This window comes from Hylobates moloch, unplaced genomic scaffold (assembly GCF_009828535.3).
Source record: "Hylobates moloch isolate HMO894 unplaced genomic scaffold, HMol_V3 SCAFFOLD_1, whole genome shotgun sequence".
NCBI classification, from domain to species: domain Eukaryota; kingdom Metazoa; phylum Chordata; class Mammalia; order Primates; family Hylobatidae; genus Hylobates; species Hylobates moloch.
The window spans coordinates 126,931,743-126,953,638 of record NW_026652276.1 but is presented as its reverse complement, the minus strand read 5'-3'; the positions used below and the strand labels follow the sequence as shown (position 1 = coordinate 126,953,638).

At 40.5% G+C, this 21,896-nt stretch overlaps 1 protein-coding gene across 1 annotated transcript; it reads right to left on the bottom strand.

Moving 5' to 3' along the window:
- Positions 1-12,860: 12,860 nt before the first annotated feature.
- Positions 12,861-13,651, bottom strand: LOC116812517 (protein Mis18-beta-like). Its single transcript, XM_058445525.1, has one exon. It carries the CDS (start codon positions 13,649-13,651, stop codon positions 12,962-12,964), a length of 690 nt encoding a protein of 229 aa, XP_058301508.1. The 3' UTR covers positions 12,861-12,961.
- Positions 13,652-21,896: the final 8,245 nt, after the last annotated feature.

Sequence of the window (21,896 nt, the reverse complement as noted above, 5' to 3'; positions counted from 1 at the left end):
ACTTATTGCCATCTCTCATCAGTTCTCTTTTCAAATGCAAATATCTTAAGAAATGTTAATATAGTAAGTCCTCAGAATAGTTAAGCTTTTAAGACAGACTTTTTTTGTTGTTGTTGCAACAGTGAAGTAAGAGATACTTGAAGATACTTGTATTTGTTTTCTAGGGCCATGGTAACAAAGTACCAAAAACTGGATGGCTTAAAGGACCGACATGTATTGTCCTATAGTTTCTAGAGGCTTGAAGTCCAGAAGTAAGGTGTCATGCAAGGCCACGCTCCCTCTGAAACCTGGAAGGGAAATTTCTCCCTTGCCTCTTACTGGCTTCTGGTGGTGGCTGTCAATCTGGGTGTCTGGTGGCTTGCAGCTTCTCCCTTTCAGTTTCCACCTCTGTCCTCATATGGCATTCTCCCTTTGTCTCTGGCTTCTTATAAAAGCACGAGTCATATTCTGTTAGAGGCCCACCCTACTCCAGAATGACCTCATCTTAACTAATTACATCTGCAACAAGCCTGTTTCCAAGTAAGATCATATTCTGAGGTTCCTAGGGTTAGAACTTCAACATTTTCTTCTGGGGGACATAATTCAACTCCTAACAACACTGCAAAAGATAGTGGGAGAGGAATGAAGGATACGTGAGAGAGAACAAAGGATGAACCTGGAAACAAACTTCATGTGCTCCTCTGATCCCTACCATGGGCCGATGTTATATAAATACTTTTCTTCCCTCACTTACCATGGCAGTTCTTCCATCTCCCTGCACAGTAGCACCCAGTTAATTATTGGAAAATTCCAGGAGGATAGTCCATGTGTACTGATAAACTTCAAGTTGCATGGGACAAAATTCCACCTCCAATTGGCTTAAGTTAAACTTCAGAGGGACTGGGTGGCTGTTTTTATTGACGAAAAAGTCCAGAAACATGTAGGTGTGCTTTAGGCAAAACAAGATCTAGGGGCTCCAATAATGTCTACTGGGTTCCGTTTTCATCTTTCAGCTCCACTTTATTCACACTTCATACAAAGTTTCTTTAGGCAACCGAGGAAGGTGGCCAGAGGCAGCTGCATTTTCATAATCAATCTGAGAGTTTGCATTCCCAGAAAATAATGACCTTTCCCAAGCGGATCCAATATTCCTCTTGGCCAGGCTCACCTCTCTAGGTTTCCTCCTGCCCACTCTGCTTTCCTGGGGCCTGGTGATTTTGTGTGTTCTGCACACACTTTGCCAGCCAGCCTGCATGTAAGGAAAGTACTAGGGAACAAAGGTAGATCCCTGGCCACATGAATCTCTCAGGAGTGCCTTGGGAAAGGAAACACTCTGGTGCAGAGTGGTTGGGCCTGAGCCTCCCCACGCTGACTGGCCAGCTGCCAGGAAGGAGAATACTTTTAAGTGCATCGCACGCGGGGCCCTTCTTGGGGTTTCTCACTCAGCACCCGCGTAACTTGTTCTTCCATCTTCCTGGAACATTGGGATTATAAATGTAACCCAGATGTCTGCTGTGTCCCTCTTCACCTTGGAGATGTAGCTATAATTGGCTTGGACCTCCGCCAATCCCACAAGTTGTGAAGATCTAAAATCTTCTCTTTGGATTTCTGCAAATTTCAGAGCCCCTGTGGATGCTGTGTGACATTGACCCATACCCTATACTCAGATCCTTGCCTGCTCTTCTGGAAACTCACTCACAGTGGGCATGAGGTGAGCATGGTGGATTTTACTGATCATTTAGGCAGCCTAGAGATGATTTTCTCTATCCTGCTTTTTCTAAATATAAATAATTTTCTCTCAGTTGTCTCAAACCAAGCACTTCAATAACCAGTGTTTTCTTGAGGTCTCTCCTTCCTTCCCTAGGAACTTATTTATGTGACCTGGTGGTTTCACCTGTCTCCTCTATCCCTCTGAGGCCTCTCCACTACTTTCATGACCATCTCTTATCCACCTGGCAGCAAAGTTCTGCCTTTCTTTGAGTTTTCTTAAAGCTGGGTAACAAGCAGTGGTCTGTAGGGCAAATGTCGTCTGCCAATGTGTGTTAATTTGATATGCACCAGTAAATTTTGCACGCCTTCAGATGAAGCCTGTACTCCTCATTTGGCCACAGTCGCTACCACTCCCTACAGCCTTATACTTGCAGCATCACTTGTTTACATAACTTGTCTCACTCCTGGAAACGTGGGTTTGCTACCTTTGCCCTAAATAATCCACTTACATAAACTGCAGGTTTTACCAAATCTTTCCGAAAACAGCCTATAAAGGAGAGGATGTGACATCAAACACATCACAGCAAATAGCTCCGACATTCCCCACTAGAATGTCTGTCCTTTGTCCTTCTCTAGTCATGCCCCCGTAGGGATATTTTTATTTACACTGTCCTTCTATTCAGTGCCCAACCCCACTGACTTCTCTTCCCTTAGGCAGAGCAATTCGTATCTGTCCTGCCAAACCTTGTGTTCTGAGAAATTCCAGTATGCAGAAAAACAGAGCCCTCCAGTTAGCAGGACCCGTCTTCCTTAGAAGGTGGTTTACAGCATCTTGTACTAGTTGATCTTGTCTTTTAAGTTTCACCCCTAGTCACCTTGTCCCCACATCTAGCAGCTTGTGAATTTATTTTTTCCAAAAACAATAAGGAATTCTTATGAGGAATTTTGGTGAATACAACCTCCTCTATTTTGTTACAGAAGAGAGGGAGAAAATGGGGGCCACCCACCTGGGAATATAATGAAGAGTTTGGGATATTTCAAGGAAAGACAAGAAGCAGTGGTCATGAGCTTGGGAACCACAGTACCCCTGGGAAGAGGGCACTCCCCAACCTCTGTGGGATTCAGAGGAGGAGCTCTGAGATCAGAGGGAGAGGTTAACATGAACGATAGCAGGAAAAAATGATCACCTTCCAGAAAAAACTACAGCAAAGCCAGTCAAGACCAGGTGAACTGGTAAAGAGCTTACAGTGTCCATGAGAGAACTTTAGTGAACACCAAAGAGACTCCTCGCAAGGGAAAGGAAGGACATAGGATCTCGGAGGCACGGGATTCCAATAGCCTAGAGCCGAGGGCCAGTGATGGTTTCTATACCTTTGTTACTACTGTAGCATCCCTTTCACAGTCCAGCATGACCAGGAAAAGCAGCACAAGTTATACAGAGAATTTGGTAGGTGGGAGTTTGTCTGTCTCTCCACCTGTAGCTCTCTCTTTGTCCATTGTGTGTAGCATACAGCTCTGCTTTTTATGATAGTGACTAGTAGCCTCACTTCTTTGGTGCTTTAATATTAATCAGATGCATATAAAAGAGAACAGACCTGGATTTAAATCATTTCTCCAACATTACTATCTTTGTAACTTTGCTAAATCAATTCACTCAATTTGCCCATCTGTGAATTGGAGATAACTATATTCATCTCACAGAGTCACTGTGATTTAAAAAGAAAGTGAGATGGTGTAAATAAAGGAGTGGACCTACTATCCGGATTAGTAGATGCCAAGGAAAGCAAGTTTCTTCTTTCTGTCTACTTTTTTTAAACCAGCTGAGCCCCGTGTTAACATTCACAATGTTTTCACACACAGTAAGTAGGATGCTTGAGATGTGGAGATTTATGTCTGTGCTCTGCCTCACCTGTGAAAGTGTGATAGATTTTGACTAGTTCTTTTGTTGTTGTTGTTGTTGTTTGAGACAGAGTCTTGCTCTGTTGCCCAGGCTGGAGTGTAGTGGTGCAATCTCCACTCACTGAAACTTCCACCTCCCGGGTTCAACCAATTTTCCTGCCTCAGCCTCCTGAGTAGCTGGGATTACAGGCACGTGCCACCACACCCAGCTAATTTTTATATTTTTAGTAGAGACAGGGTTTTACCATGTTGGCCAGGCTGGTCTCGAACTTCTGACCTCAGGTGATCTGCCCACCTCGGCCTCCCAAAGTGCTGGGATTACAGACGTAAGCCACTGCACCCAGCAGATTTTGACTAGTTTTTTTCTGCTGAAATATACAAAGTCACCAGATTATTTTAGGAGACTATTTCTTACAGAGGGTTCTTGGTAGTCCAATTTCTTCCCCAAGAGAAATTAGTTTCTTGTAGATACCATCCAGAGAAACACATGTTCCGCTTACTTTTTATTTGAAATAACAATGAAAAAAATTCATTCTGCTAACTTCTTAAGCTCCACCAAAATTAGATATGTTTTAGAACATAAGGATACAAGGTTACAGGTAGTGCCTTTCTATAGAGCACATTTCAAAGACAGGCACGCCAACCAGCACTTTTGTATGAAGTTTGTAAGTAAAATCAAAGTTGAGCCTGAAATACAAATTTATTGCAGCCTTCGTTGCTTGTTAACTTGAATTAATAGTGCCTGAGCAACTACAGTCAGACTTCATCTACACATGAAAAATGAAGTGGAGAATTGAGTAAATTATCTTTATACGGGCCAGGCAATTAAGGCCAAAAAGTGGTTAGTTAGCCTGGATTATCCAGATTCTGGACTTATCAGAAGGCTACATCAGAAAGTCAGAATAAAACATCTTTTTTTAAAAAAAAGTAAAATAATCACAGTGTTGATTGGAAAGGTGCTGGGTAGATAGCCATCAAAGTTAGTCTCCCAAAGAAGGATCCCAGCCATGAAGAATTCATTCAAGCTTGCCCAAATAAGAGAGACTTGGGCAGTAATTAAACTCCTGCATATTTCTCAAACCCAAAGAGAAGGCTTTCACTTGGACAAGGCACCTTTTACAATAGGTCTTCTATTAAAGACAAGGTTTTAGGAGTTTTTAGAGACTTTTAAAAATATTGCCAATTGTACCATGTTCTGGAGCAGGAATGGGCAAGGAGACCTGTGTTTCCCAAGGGAAATGACTCACGTCCCAGAATCATAAACTCAGCTCCAGTTTGCTTTCCAGGAGCCTTCACAAAAGGCTCTACTGGTTTATGCTGGACTGGGCCTTCCCATTCTTATCCCATTTGCAGAAGATCTCAGTGATGGCGACAGTGGAAGGAAAGTATTTAGTCCATCCACTTGCTGTCAAGTCAGTATGGAAGCTGCCTGGCCCTTAAGATTCAGCTCAGTGTTGATAACAAAGCCTGTAATCACAGTGTTACAGTACAGCCTGTAATCACAGAATCACAGTCAATTTTACTTTTGCCACTTCTCAGTCATATATTTTTGGGCAAATGACAAAACCATTCTGAGCTGCAGTTTCCTCACAGGTAAAATGGAATTTTAAGATCTACCTTCTCGTGCCTGTAATCCCAGGCTTACTTTGGGAGGCTGAGGCGGGTGGATCATGAGGTCAGGAGATCGAGACCATCCTGGCTAACACGGTGAAACCCTGCCTGTACTAAAAAATACAAAAAAATTAGCCAGGCTTGGTGGCAAGCACCTTTAGTCCCAGCTACTAGGGAGGCTGAGGCAGGAGCATTGCTGGAACCCGGGAGGTGGAGGTTGCAGTGAGCTGAGATCACACCACTGCACTCCAGCCTGGTGACAGAGCAAGACTCTGTCTCGGAAAAAAAAAGATGTACCTTATAAAATAATTTAGAGAATTAAATACAATAATACTTATTCTATGCCAGGCACATAGGCAATCAACTTGATTTCATCACCCCTTATTTTAAAGATACTTAGAGTAGTTCCAGGATAGGATCTCAACAAACATTTGTTAAATGAAAGAAACAGAGAAAGAAAGAGAGAAAAAAGAAAGAAAAGGAAAAAAAAAAAAAAAGGAAACCATGAGGGGAGATAAACCATAAGGAAATGAAGCTAAATATTCTTCTCAAATAGGAACTGGAGGGTTGTGTGGCATACAGGTCACCTCAGAGATCCAGAAAGATTACTCTCAAGTTCGGGTTGAATTGCCTTGGACAGAGGCCCACTGCAGGAAACATTGAAAGACCACTGTGCTAGGCACCCTCCTCTCACTCTCAGCTCCTCCCTTACCAACTTCCACTTCATGTGGTTCTGCAGTTGTGCATTCAAACACATGATAACATGCTGCTGTGGATTTCATAAACTCTAAATCCCTGAGATCCATGTGCCTGGAGTAGAAAGACTATGCCTTGACAGGGGAATGGACAGTCATGCTGCCAGGCCCAGATATCTGCCCACCCCTGACATGTTCATAGGGTTCAGCCAAACCCACCTTCTGATCCCAGACACTGATTTTCAATCTTCCCAGTTTTAACTCTCTCCCAACATACTTTATATGCAGGAATGTTGTGGGGGAATAAACTCATATGTGAAAGTCTTTTTGTTCTCATTTATTTACATGTTAGCAATTGTATGCTTTCTTTCTACTAGACAAGGATGTCTCTGAGCACTGCGTATGCCCTCCTAAGAGGGCAAGAATGACTGGCCATATCATGGAGCTGTATTGCTTTTAAAAGAACAGAACTGTACATACAGAAAAACAAAACAAAACAAAACAAAAACACTACATTAGACTCATGACTTGCAACCAAGGGAATCTCCAAGGTTATGTTCCTGTCTCTAAATAATATCTTTATGGCAGTCCTAAAACTGTTGAAGCTGTTGTCTTCAGCTGTTGGTAAATGTTTAGTCCTTGGGAGTTAAAGGCTCATTGGATGATAGAATCTTTTTTTTGTTTGTTTGTTTTTGAGGGACAATATCCTTTCTGCTGGGACTCTGACAAAAGTTTGCAAAATCCTTGACACCTTCTGAGAATGGGTTTATATGCACTGCAGTCTTTTATGTGCCAACACCCGAACAAGGCAAGGCAGTCCGTAATCACAGCCTTTGAACGTGGTGGTTCCATTAAGCCGGTTGTATGGGGCAGGCCTAATGTCTGGCTTTTCAAAGTTTAGAGATAGATGCAGTTGTTTTGTGTTGCTTTGAGGCAGATATTGGCAAGGTGTTTAGACACAGGAGGAAGAAGGGAAAGGATGAACGTTGAACCCGGGAGGTGGAGGTTCACTCTGGAAAAGGGATTCAATATTTTTATTATCGATTACAAGTACATTTTTCACTAAAAATATAAACTCATAGCAGCATACCTTCGAGTCCTTTCCTAAAGACTCCCATATCTCAAATTGGTTGCTTTCAGCAACCACCGATGTCCTTCTTCCAGCCCCCAGTTGTATGGGCCGGAGGCTGGTTGTAGCTTATAACCCAAATCACCACTGATGTGGTGATCAGTGTGGGTTTCCAGGCTACCTGATGATTAAGAACTTCTAACCACAACACTGTACAGTCACGGTCTAGTGTATTGAGAGACAGCAATTCTTCCGCAGCTGTAAACGTCCTGAGATCTCAGGGGGATCAAAGCAAACAAAGTTACAGAAAGGAAGAATGCAAAATATTCCATTCATTTTCTGGCCCACCACCAGGCATCTGCTTCTTATTCTGCTTTCATGTAAGTTTGTGGTACATGGTCCAGTACTTCATTCTATGACTGGTTGACTTGAAACCCCAAGTGTTAGGAGGGAATTAGAAACCACTGACCCTGCCACGGGCAGAAGCTGCAGTACCCTTCTACTGCACTATGCTTCCACCCATTCCTGCTGCTCAGCTCTTTCTTCAGGGAAGGTAGATGTAGCATCTGGTCAGGAGCCCTAGCTCTGGCTCCTTGTACAAGGAGTTTCTCTTTGCAAACTATTCTACAGTCACTCCAACTCCATCTGAACTGCGTGAGCAACACAGTGGCAATGCAGAATAAAATGAGCTCGTCCTAGGTAGAATAACAATGCTGCTTTTGAGCCTTCCTATCTGATCCATCAGACAGAATAGACCAGGATCTCTGATAGAAATATGTACCACGAAGAAATACAATGAGTGTTTGTTTCAGTATTTGGATCCATATGTCAATGGATGGAACACTCTGGAAAAGGGATTCAATATTTTTATTATCAATTACAAGTACTTTTTAACTAAAAATATAAAATAGCAGCATACCTTCGAGTCCTTTCCTAAAGACCCCCATATCTCAAATTGGTGATAAACCAGAGAACTATAAAAGTTTATACAGTTTTTCCCTCAATGCATCCCTAGAAATCTTCTTGAGAAGCAAATCATCATAAAGTTGCTCATATTTTCCTATAGGGACAGTGCCATAATCGGGAGTGGAGATACTGACTAAGAATCTGGACGAAAATAAATCATAAATATGGCCACCGATCTACCATAAATGCAAAGCCATAACTGCTATAAACCTCAGTGATCACTTAACATTTTAAAATTATGTTCTAAATCACAGAGGCCTATCATTTTATTACTACCAGGGACCTTAGGGATTATCTTGTCCAGTCCACAATTTGGAGATAAGAAAATTTAAATCAAAGACGATTAAGTGATTTGCTTAATTTACTTAACAGCAGAGCCAGCCGGGAAAGGGCCGTGGCTCCATCATTCCCCTCTGCTGAGTTCTTCCTTGGCAGTCCCCCACAAGTTAAACAGGTACATGCTGATAAGAAAAGGGTGAGAATATGCATATGGTAGATGGAAAAATTATTTCACCATCATGTGACCACATGTTAATATTTCTATTATAGTAAAATATTAATTTGAGATCATTTAATCATTCTCTTATCCTCTTTTTTATTTTTTATTTTTATTTTTTAAATTTATTTATTTTTTGAGATAGAGTCTCCCTCTGTCACCCAGGCTGGAGTGCAGTGGTGTGGTCACAGCTCACTGCAGCCTCAACCTCCCTAGGCTCAGGTGGTCCTCTCACCTCAGTTTTTGTATTTTTAGTAGAGATGGATTTTCACCATGTTGCCTGGGCTGGTCTCCAAGTCTTGGGCTCAAGAGACTCATTCACCTCAGCCTCCCAAAGTGGCTGGGATTGATTACAGGCATGAGCGACTGCGCCTGGCCTTATCCTCAAAATTTAGGAGAGTATTTTAAGTGCCCAAAAAATTCCCTTTTCTCCTTCTTAATAAACTTTTCTAAGCAATCACAGACTCTCAAAAACATTATGTTAGTACAGGAGTCTTTTACAAACTTTTTATGTAAAAGACCACAACTTTTCAGGCCATACAGTATCCACATGAACTATTCCGCTCTGCCATTGTATCACAAAAGCAGTCATAGAGCATACACGAAAGAATGGGCGGGGCTGTGTTCCTGTAATCTCTACCGATGGACACTACAATTTGAATTTCATATGGTTTTCATAATTTTCATGTGTCACAAAATGTTATTCCTTATCTGATTTTTTTCCCTCAACCATTAAAAAATATAGAAACCATCCTAAGCTTACCACCTTACAAAAACAGGTGGAAGGCCATATTTGGTCTGTGGATTTGTTAACCTGTCTTAGTGGGAAAGTGGGAAGAAAAGGGGTGAGAGATTCAACCCGGAAAGATTTAGTTTCAAAATTTGTTCATGCCTTGAGGTTGTGACTTAACTTTTCTATCTTAATTTGTCCACCTGTAAATGCAGGTGATGCATTTATCTATTTCATAGGGTGCTTGTGAGACTGAGTGAGCTAACACTCACTCATAGAGGGCCCAGTATAGACCCTGAGACTAACAGGTCTTTAACGTTAGTTCTCTTCCCTCCCTTTTCCTCTTCCTAACCCTCATACAAGTACATATACACATGTACATGCACAAACACACATACACACGCACACTTTTTGCTTTTAAAAAAAGTTACTGGCCAGGCACGGTGGCTCACACCTGTAATCCCAGCACTTTGGGAGGCTGAGTTGGGTGAATCACTTGATGCTAGGAGTTCGAGATCACCCTGGGCAACATGATAAAACCCCAACTCTACAAAAAATACAAAAATTAGCCAGGCATGGTGTTGCATACCTGTAGTCCCAGCTACTCAGGAGCTTGAGGTGGGAGGATTGCTTGAGCCCAGGAGGTCAAGGCTGCAGTGAGCCAAGATCACACCACTGCACTTCATTCTGGGTGACAGAGCAAGACTCTGTCTCAAAAAAAAAAAAAAAAGTTACTCTCTTTTCCTCCTATCTCTTTCCTTTTTCCCTTTCCAAGTTACCCACTGTAGCACTGAAGTATGTGAAGGCTTACCCAAGACTTGGGTTGTGATGGTTGGAAAATCAATTTTCTTTGTAATATGAACCATTTGTTTTCCCTTTGCTATTTTAACTCCTTAAAAGAAAAAACAAAAACCATACCAACAAACCACAAACAAGAAACCTCACATCTTTAGGAGTCCAAATGTAGGAAGCAACAGATATGAGGACTTGGGTGATTAACTAAGGCAAGAAGAAGAGAACTTTGACCAACTCATCTTGCTTCCAGGTAGATGGACTTCAGTTTGCTGACTGAGTCAGAGTCCAGAACCTTCCACAGCTGTCACAGGGAGTCATCACCAAGCTGAGATGTGTGGCCCAGCACTTGTTGCCATTTCTCAGGCCTTGACTCAGGGCCCAATCCAACCGACCTCCAACCAACCAGAGCCATGTCCCCTATGAACAATTCTCCCCTCATTGCTGGAGCCTTGGGAAATTCCCACCAATGCACAGCCTGGTGCGTGGCTAACACTAAAGTGCTCTAACCTTACTCTGAGTCACCAACAACTCTAAAGAGAGGGACAGGAAGTGTCAAAAGGGCAGCTGGATGGATTTGTATGGAGGAAAAGGTGGGCGGCGGGGGGCTGCCATTTTCCTTCACATAAAGGCCAGCAGGGAGTTGGGAGAGGGCGAATGAATAGGAACATATCATGGACATTTACCTCTGTAATCAGACCTCTAAATACACATTAGAAAAGTTGCCTACCTTCTTCCTGTCTTCCTCTGTCATTGCTACAGAAACAGGGGACAGACTGGGGCCCCTCAATTCAGGCATCTGCCCATGTACTAGTCCGGAAGTATGAAACAGCATGGTGGGGAGCTGGGGATTAATGAGTTGATGGAACCATAATTTCTGTTCCCACAGAGCTTGTGCTAATGAAGAAGGGGCAGGCAACACACAAGAAAACAAAAGTGACCATGCCCTTGGTAAGTACTGTCCTGGGGCAACACTGGGCCTTAGGAACTCCTAAGAGGGCCTCTGGTCCAACAGCCCCCAACCTTTTCTGCACCAGGGACTGGTTTTATGGAAGACAGTTTTTCCACAGGTTGGGGAGTGGTATGAGGGGGATGGTTTTGGGATGAAACTTTCCACCTCAGATCATCAGGCATTAGATTCCCATAAGGAGCACACAACCTAGATCCCTTGTAAACACAGTTCACAATAGGGTTCTTGCTCCAGTGAGAGTCTAATGCTGCTGCTGATCTGACAGGAGGCAGAGCTCAGGCGGTGATGCTCTAATGCTTGCTTGCTGCTCACCTTCTGCTGTGCAGCTGGAGTTGGGGGGGTTCTGGGAGTGGTTGGGGACCCCCCTGCTCTAGTCTAGTCTATGGTTGATAGGGAAAGAAGTTAACAGTCATAGGAAATGACACACACACTAGGCTGAGGGAAGGAAAAGGAGAGCAGAGAGAGAAGAAAGAGGGAGAGGGAGAGAAGAGCTGGCATTTGGGGGTTGCTACTACATGCCAGGCATCATTCCTGGATGTTTATGTGTATGGCCTCAATTATGATGTGGTTACTACAGTGATCCCCTTTTACATGATGGAACAGAGAGGTGAGGTTACCTGCTCAGTGTTACACAGCCAATACTTGGCAAAACTAGAATTCAAATCAGGCATTCTGGCTCCAGAGCCTCCACTCTTAACCACTACACAGAGAAAACAGAAAGAGAATATGGCGTGTTCAGAAGTAACGGCAAGTTATCTAGTGTGTTCGAATGGAACCACACTTGTGAAACAGATGCATCAAAACATGAACACACTTTGACAATTCCTCAAAGAACTAAAAACGGAACTACCATTTGCAATCTGATCACTGGGTATATACCAAAAGGAATATAAATCATTCTACCATAAAGACACATGCACATTGTAGTACTATTCACAATAGCAAAGATATGGAATCAATCTAAATGTCTATCAAGGATAGACTGGGTAAAGAAAACATGGTACATATACACTACTGAGTACTATGCAGCCATAAAAAAGAATGAGATCATGTCTTTTGTGAGAACATGGATGGAGCTGGAGGCCATTATTCTTGGCAAACTAATGCAGGAACAGCAAATCAAATACTATATGTTCTCACTCATAAGTGGGAGCTAAACAATGAGAACCAATGGACACATAGAGGGGAACAACAGACACTGGGGCCTACTTGAGGGTGTTGGGGGGGGGGAGGAGGAGGAGGAGCAGAAAAAATACTAGGCTTAGTACCTAGGTGATAAAATAATCTGTACACCAAACCCCATGACACAAGTTTACCTATATAAATAACAAACCTGCACATGTACCCCTGAACCTAAAATAAAAGTTAAAAAAAAAGAACACACTTAACATATAGTGCACAGAGGGACTCTTCAATACTATTCTCACTACTGTACACACAAAAAGTGATCATTGGAGCAAGATGGATAGAATTTGAGTCCCCTCTATGATGCTTGCTGGGAAAGCTACATTTTCTTTATATTATATAATTATTTCAAGAAAAGTAAAAGTATTAAAGAAGATACTAATATAAAATTTATATGAAAGTTCTAAATAATATATTTTCAACATTTTTTTTTACATAAGTTAGAAAATGATTTATTAGTATTCATAACAACTGCTCCACGTAGGAGTAATAGAAGTCAACATTAAGCCCAACTCTATTTTCAGACCACCCATGCAACTTTAGATCAGAGGACACATGGGACTTTGTATCTTAATTCCTAAATTTACAGTCAAAGACATTTTCAGAGATAAGTATTATGAATTCAATAAGAATCTAAAGTAAGTTCTTAAGGCAAATAGCTATAAAAGAGAAGAATCCTTAGTTTCTCATGTTCTTAAAATAGCTTCACAAATAATTTGGAAAATGAGCCTAAAGGTAAATAGAAACTGCATTTCCCCTCCATTCTTGAGGCCAATCTTTTTCAAGAAATGACTAAGCAGCACCTGTTGTTGAAGACAGCAATAAAGCCTGAACCTAACATTCAAGCTTTGGTACAGGATCAGTTTTCTGGCTTGGACTGGTCAGGAGTCACTTCACTCAGAATCTTCATTAGTGATTTTAAGCGATCGTGCGTTAGCACTATCTTCTCTTTCAGCTCTGCAATCTTTTCTGATAGAGGAACATTTTGAATATCCATCTCTGATGCATTTACTATGGCTTTTGTTTTTAAGAGATAGCACACCATTTTGTCACTGGAAAGGCAGAAGTGACCTCTCAAGGCAGCCAGGGCTGCATGGGTAGAATACAGATGGAAACCAATGGGAATCCCACAAGAACCACAGAATAAAAGGTTGTAAGTACCGCCTTTGAGTGAACCTTCAATGCCAACTAGGAAGGGCGCTTCCAAAACGACGTTATTTGTAACTCTGGAGGAGACCACGGCCCCGAGGGACCGCGACAGGTCCCAGGCGAGGTGCATCGAGTCGGCGAGCACTGCGTGGCACTGTGCGCACTGGAACACAGCGCACCTCTCAGGCTGCAGCCAAGATGGCAGCTGCGGGCCGGCGGCCGGCTCCTCAGCCCCCAGCCCTGCGGGGCCGAGCGGCGAGGACCCCTTCACCACCTGCGTATCCCACTCCATGGAGGTCGTAGAAGAAGCTTCGTCAGTCGCCCTCTCAGTGCCATCACAAAAGTCACCCCGGGGCGGCGTTGCACAATGCGAGCGATGCTGCAGCAGCTGAGCCGCCATCTTCCCGCAGCCGCCGCCTTCGTTTCTTTTCAACGTTTTTGGTGAAACACTTGAGCTTGCTTCCACAAACATAACTTTTCTATAACAGATTTTAGGCTTCAAATGGTTACAGGGAACTTCCAATTAAGAGTTTTTAATGCCCATCTTTTAAAAGTCTTGATAGTCACCGTCAATGAGAAATTTCAACGAGAGAGACAGGTAATAAAACATTTAAAATGTTTTATTTTGCAACCATTCAAAATGGTACAAAAGTTGAAATTATTAAAATGCCTAAAAGCTCTTTTTCTTTCATTGACAAAGGTGGAAATGAGAAAGGATTTCCAAAGCAATCACAGTCTTAAATAGAGTATTTTAAGATAATGGTGGAGCTTGCATTAGCAGAATCCACGTGCAATTTTAGGGCAGACGCCTTGTAGCTAGCTGAGCCACGACTAAAAGGACATGTCATCCACAACAAGACAGATGTATTCAATTATGTGAAGAAAGAGTTCCCTGCCCCACAACCATCAGCATCTTGGGAGACTCACTGTGCCCCTGGTGCACCTAGAATATGAACTTCACCAGCATCTCCAGAAGCACCTTGTTCACAGTGCACAGTGACTTGCTCCATGGCTGCAGCTCGGAGAGACATCCAAGCCTGGTGTGGTCAGCGCATCTGCAGCAGAGCAGCAGGCATCATTTGGGGCTCCCCATTCCTTCTCCTGGGATCAGGATACACCCTTAGACCTGCTGTGCCACCCTTTGAGAAGCCCTGCACAAGGCTGCTCCCAGCCTGAGGCTACCAGCTTGGCTGCCCCAGGGCTGAACGAATCAATTTCTGATGGCACATCTGTGACTCATTCATGGCTCACCAATTGGGAAGTTCTGAATTAAATAGTTCTTAAGCATGAAGTCTCTGGAGCCAGACTGCTTAGGTTTGAATCCCAGTTTCTCCTCTTCTCAGCTCTGTGTCTTTTGGGTAAGTTAATTAAAATTTCTATTTCCTGGCCTTCTCATCTATAAGGTCCTAGGCCTTTGTTTACATTAATTGACTTTACAAATGAAGTGCTTTTGACTTGTCCTCAGTACTCAATAAATGTGAGCCATGATTATTACGCTAAGATCCTTGAGTTGAGCATCACTTAGTGACTGAATTTAGATACAGGTTTAATTGTTGAGATATTTACCCTCCAAGTCTTTTTTTTGGGATTTTCTTAAGGCAAAGGGGAGTTACTGAAATGTAGTTGTTATTTAAAAGCAATGGGCCGGACACGGTGGCTCACGCCTGTAATCCCAGCACTCTTGGAGGCTGAGGTGGGTGGATTACATGAGGTCAGGAGTTCAAGACAAGCCTGATAACATGGTGAAACCCTATCTTTGCTAAAAATACAAAATTAGCCGGGCATGGTAATGCATGCCTGTAATCCCAACTACTCAGGAGGTTGAGGCAAGAGAATCACCTGAACCCAGGAGGTGGAGGTTGCAGTCAGCCGAGACTGTGCCACTGCACTCCAGCCTGGGCAACAAGAGCAAAACTCCGTTTAAAAAAAAAAAAAAAAAAGCCAATGGAATAGAGGATATCGCCTTGGGCACGAATGTAGGGTGAAAACCAAGATGACCTAGTTCACAGCCATGTCCAGCATGTGGGCTGAATGCAGGTGAAGGAGGCCATAGTGAAAGAGTGGCCAAAAATATAGAAGAAAATCCTATCTTTATAGGTTGGCCAATGTGATGACACAAGAGTGAGGAAAAGAGAGTATTTCAAAAGGGTTGACTGACTGACTGGGTTGAATGCTGCCGAGAGAGCAAGTGGGAGAGCATTTAAATGTGTCATGGATTGAGCAATAGTTGTCATCAGTGACTTTAGTCAGAACATTATATGGCCTACAAAGCCTGAAATGTTTGTTATCTGGCTCTTTACAAAAAAGTTGGCTGATCCTTGATCTGTAGTGCGTGATTTTTCTAAATGCCAGATATAATTCAATAATTTCTCATTGCTCTAAAAATAACATCCAAAATTTTTCCTGTAATGAAACCTAGATCCTGGGTTCAAACCCATCTCATGCTACCTGCCCACTGCCCCTTCCACTTTTCCATCTGTTCTCTGTGTTTCTCTCTGCCTATCAATCTCTCTCTTGCAATGTTTGTTATCTGGCTCTTTACAAAAAAAGCTGGCTGATCCTTGATCTGTAGTGAGTGATTTTTCTAAATGCCAGATATAATTCAATAATTTCTCATTGCTCTTAAAATAAAATTCAAAATTTTCCCTGTAATGAAACCTAGATCCTGGGTTTATACTCATCTCATGCTACCTGCCTACTGCCCCTTCCACTTTTCCATCTGTTCTTTGTGTTTCTCTCTGCCTATTTATCTCTCTCTTACACCTTTCTTTTTCTTTTTCTTTCTTTCTTTTTTTTTTTTTTTTGCATCTTTGTGCATAGGATTCTTTCAGTTTGGAATGCTATTTTTTTCTTCCCCACTTTCTATCTTCCCTTCACTCCACTGTTAATGCCACACTACAAAATTTTGGTCTTGTTTCAGATAAAAAAATAAATGTCTTTTCCTTAAAAATGATTTTCCTGACCCTCTCCATCTAATTTGGTCATCCTGTTACACTCTCTCATGGCACTGTCAGCCTTATCATTGTTTTAAACAGCTTTATTAAAGTATAATTTGCATTCCATGAAATTTATCCATTGTAGGTATACAATTTAATAATGTTTAGTAGATTTATATTTGTACAGCCATCATTACAATCCCATTTTAGACAATTTCCATTACTTAAAAGAAAAATCCCTCATGTCTGTGTGCATCAATTCCTGCTCCTGCCTTCAGTCTTAGGGATTGCTAATATGCTTTCTATCCAAGTTTACCTCTTAGGGGCATTTCATATACACAGAATCATATAATGTGTAGTCTTTTACATCTGGCTTTATTTACTTAAATAATGTTTTTGTGGTGCATTTATGTGTAGTGTATTTATTCCTCTTCACTGCTGAATAGCATTCCATTGTATAGACGCCCTACATTTTGTTTACCTACTCATCAATTGATAGGCATTTGGCTTGTTTTCAGTTTTTGGTGATGATGAATAATGCTTCGATGGACCGTCATGTAAGTGACTTTGTGTGGGCATATGTCTTAATTTCTTTTGGATAGGTTCCTAGTAGTAAAATTGCAGGGTCGTGTGGTGAGTTATGTTTCACTTTTTAAGAAACTGATGAACTGTTTTCCAAAGTGGCCATATCATTCTGCATTATGACTGGCAATACATAACGGTTCCAGTTTTTCCATATTCTCACCAACACTTGGTGTTCACTTTTTGTTTATAGTTATTCTAGTCAGTGTGTAGTGGTATCCCATTGTGGCTTTAACTTTTGTTTGCCTGTGAGTAATGACTTTGAGCATCTTTTTATGTGTTCATTAGCCATTTTCATATCTTCTTAGTGAAATTTCTTTTAAATATTCTGCCTATTTTTAATTTTTTTTTATCTTATTGTGTTGTAAGAGTTCTTTACATATTCCGGACACAAGTAATTTATAAGATATATGATTTGCAAATATTGTCTCCCAGTTTGCCTTGTCTTTTGTATCAGGTGAAGCAGAAAAGTTTTTAATGTTGATGAAGTCCAATTTATCAGCTTTTTTTTCTTGTGGATCATGTGTTGGTTTCTTACCTAATAATTCTTCACCCATCCCAAGATATTGAAAATTTCTCCCTTATTCCAGAAGTTCTGTATTTTTAGCTTTTAGATTTAAGTTTATAATCAATTTTGAGTTAATTTCTGCATATGATGTGAGGTGAGGGTCTAAGTTTATCATTCTGTATGTGGATATCCAAAGACTGCTGTAGCAATCATTGAAAAGACTATCCTTTTCCTTTCTAGTTGTCTTTGCAACTTTGTTGAGCACAGGTTGACTATAAATACAAGGATGTATTTCTGAACTCTCAAGTGTATTCCATTCATCCATATGCCTATCCTGCATTAATATCACACTGTATTTCTTACTGTGGCTTTAGAGTAAGTTTTGAAATTTTGTAGTATGAGGCTTCCAAATTTGCTTTTTCCGCCAAAATTGTTTTGGCTACCCTAGATCTTTTGTTTTTCATATAAATTTTATAATCTGTTTGCTAACGTCTACAGAAATGCCAATGGGAATTTTGATAAGGGTTATCTTCAATTTAAATATCAATTTCCAAAAGCTGTTATATTATTTTTGAGTTTTCCACTCCATGAATATGGAATTTCTCTCTATTTATTTAGATCTCCTTTAATTTTTCTTTGCAGTGTTTTGTAGATTTTAGTTCACATGTCTTGCATATTACTTGTTAAACCTAGCCGTAAATTTTTATTCTTTTTGATGCTATTTTGAATTCAATTTTTAAAATTTTATTTTAAGATTTTTCTTTGCTAGTAAGTAGAAATACCATTGATTTTGATATATTGATCTTGTATCTTGACCCTTGCCAAAATAGTTAATTAGTTCTAGTGGTTTTAGGATTTTCTACATACAAAATTATGTCATCTGCAACTAAAAGAGTTTTACTTCTCCAATCTAGATACTGCTAAATTTTTTTTCTTTTTCTTTCTTTTTTTTTCTTCCCTATTTCACTGGCTCTCTGGTACAATGTTGAATGACAGCAGCAAAAGCAGGCCCCTGATATTAGGTGGAAATCATTCAGTCTCTTTTTTTTTTTTTTTTTTTTTTGAGACAGAGTCTCGCTCTGTCGCCCAGGCTGGAGTGCAGTGGCTCACTGCAAGCTCTGCCTCCCAGGTTCACGCCATTCTCTTACTTCAGCCTCCCGAGGAGCTGGGACTACAGGCGCCCACCACCACGCCCAGCTAATTTTTTGTATTTTTAATAGAGATGGGGTTTCACCGTATTAGCCAGGGTGGTCTCCATCTCCTGACTTCGTGATCCGCCCACCTTGGCCTCCCAAAGTGCTGGGATTACAGGCATGAGCCACCGCGCCCATCCCATTCAGTCTTTTACTGTTAAAAATGATGTTAGATGTGGATATTTCACAGATTCCCTTTATCAGAATCTATAAATCTATTCTTAGTTTGTTGAGTGTTTTTTTTTTAAATCATGAATGGATACTGAGTTTGTCGAATGCTTTTTCTACATCTATTAAGATAATTATTGTTTTTATCATTTAGTCCATTACTATGGTATATTATATCCATTGCTTTTTGTATATTAAGCAAATCTTGTATTTCTGAGATAAAAGCTACTTGGTCATGGTGTAGAATTCTTTTTGTATGTTGCTGGATTTGGTTTGTTGAACTTTGTTAAAGAGTTTTCTATGCTCATGAGGAATATTGAACTATATAGTTTTCTTTTCTCATGATGTCCTTGTCTATGGCACTCTGTAATTCTTTACACACGGGATTTTATAGACACACACATGCTATATATACTATGTATAACCCAATCATAATGTGATTAATGTGCGTCTCTTCAACTAAACTGCAAGCTCCATGAGGTCAGAGATGTTTTCTGTCTTGTACACTTCTGTGTATTATACATACTGAAGTCATAAAAACAGTTAGGATATCCAGGGCACCATTACTTTATATTTTGATTTGAACATGAAACAAATATTGTCACATGTATGACCAGCATTTTTAGCACACTTTGCTCTTATTTAGCTCTGGTCAATATACTGCAATCAAGTAGGATTTTGTCTTTTTTGTTGTTGATGATAAATGTTAATGAAGGAGTGTACAGATACATCTGTCTAATCTTTATATTGGCTCTTCATTTCATACTCTGAAGGTGATTTTGAATCCAGAATCTGTTGCCTTCCATGAGTTACTGTATTCTCTTCAAATTGTGTTAAAATGCCTTCTTGGTTTTCCTATACATGATTAAGATGTCACCATAACTCTCTTCTTCCATTTGGGCTACAGTAACAAAATAGCATAGCCTGAGTGGCTTATACAGAATAGAAATTTATTTCTCCAGCTCTGGAGGCTGAGAAGTCCAAGAGCAAGGTGCCACAATGACTTCTTGATTGATGAATGGCCATCTTTTCACTGTAACTTCGCATGACAGAATGGGTGAGGGAGGTCCCTTGGGCCTGTTTTATAAGGGCTTGAATCCCATTCACGAGATCTCTGCCCTCCTGACCTAATCACCCCACAAAGGCACTACTTCTCAAATCATACCCTGGGGATTAGGATTTCAACATATGAATTTTGGGGGGACACAGACTTTTGGCCCATAGCATTGTCTTTCCTGATTGGCACACAGAAAATGTGCCTGGGTTTTCTTTTTTCTGTCTGTTTCATTTTTCAGAATGCAGTTGAAACTTCTGAACTAGTTTGTTGTTTACTCTTTTATGTGTTCTATCTCTGAGCTGATGGGCTCCATGGCAGACCTCCACCACCTTGGTCACCTGTTAACATTACAGATTTTCCAAGCAGTCAAATTACCCTAAACTTGTTCATCATCTAGTTCCAAGCTTAGCTAAGGAACGATTTTGTTGTTTTTAGCATGCTTTCAAATATTCAACTCAATCTGAGCTTTGACCATTGCTACATTATTCTTTTAAACAAATGCTACCATTTTTGTGTCTGTGAAGTAGAATAAAGAAGGCAGTTCATGAGCCTGTCAACCATACTCTGACATCCAACAGATATAAATATCTAATGGGTTGCTTTTATTCATCAATAAATGGTAGCATTATCTTTAGGGCTTAGAACTCTTTGTGTTTTAAGTGGCATTTTATATAGAGAAGTGCTTAAGAATGTAGCCGTTCCTAGTTAAGCTCTAGCTCTGAGTCAGTTTCTTAATCTGTAAAACAAAAATGACAATTATAATTTATTCTTTTGCCGTAAAGATTGAATAACATAATTTACATAAAGCACTAGTACAGTGCCTGACACATAGTAAGTTCACAATATATTGTTTTGTTATTATTATTGCTGAACACGATAGTAGCATTCTGTCTACCTTTGTAGGGATTTCCGCATGATAGAAAATTATTTGTGACCCCTTGTGCAAGTAGTGAAGGTTTGAGATCATGTATTTTTTGATAAAACGCAGATGACCTCGCATTTTCCTGCAGTCAGTAATCTCTGACAATTAGCATTACCCACCAAAAGAAGACATTTAGGATCCAAATCAATAACATGTATAGTGCCTTCCCCTTTGCTTTTGACTCAAAATCGCTTGGATCCAGCTAACAAAATTTAATTTTTTAAAATAAACCTGTGGGCATCTATCTTCTACTCATTGCATTGTTGTGTATTAAGGCAAAGCAGCTTTGTCTGTGGTATGTACAGCATTGTATGCATCTCCTGTTGTAGCTTTCAGGACTGTAGTTTGGTTCTGTGTATGTACAAAACGACTAGGAAATTTATCATGAGAAAATGCTGACTCAAAATGCCTGTATCCCCAAAGAAAATATTTATCAGGAAGATCATTGTAGATACTTGGAAGAGAGTAAAGAAATTATAGAATTCAATTTTGTAGCAAATCGCGCTGGCTAGATCATCTCTGGAGCATATGATATTTTCTGCAGGGTGAGAAACGACATATATAATGAACATCTACATACCATTTGACAATTTCTACAAATAATCTCACTAGCAGAATCAAGTCCACAAATGTTCACAAATCTGTTGGAATTCCCACTGCTCCTTACACGTGTTGTACTTTATTTAAATAGAAGCAATGTAAGAGTCCATTTATTATTTTACGTATTCAACTGTCAAAATACTGAATAGCTGTTATACTTCTCTGGTAAGATGACCATAACACATATGAAAGGTATTATATTTTTAAAAGAGTATATATGTATACTATGTGTATAAGTATATACCTATGCAGAAATAGGACAAGTTAGCAATAATCTGTACTAAACAATTACCTCTTGTCAATAGAATTTTGATGAGCAAGGTGTGAGAATGTTCATTTTCTTTATTATATAATTAACAAAGCAAGTGGTATGTCTGATTTACATGTTTAAAAGTTTAACTACAATATAGTGAATGAAGGGCCAGGGACAAGAGTAAAAACAAGAAGAGCAAGATGATGTATCTCAATGATAGGTGATGTTGGCTTGCACCAGAGTGAAATGAAGTGAACATGGCAGCAAAAGAATGAATTTTGAGTACATTTTGCATGTAGAGACAGTGATCTCAATATTCCTGATAGAGAGGGGGCAGGGTGAGAGGGAAAGAGTGAAATAAAGGATGACTCCTGGTTTTTGGCTTGAGAAACTGGGTAGTTGGTGGTGCTATTTATGTATTCACAA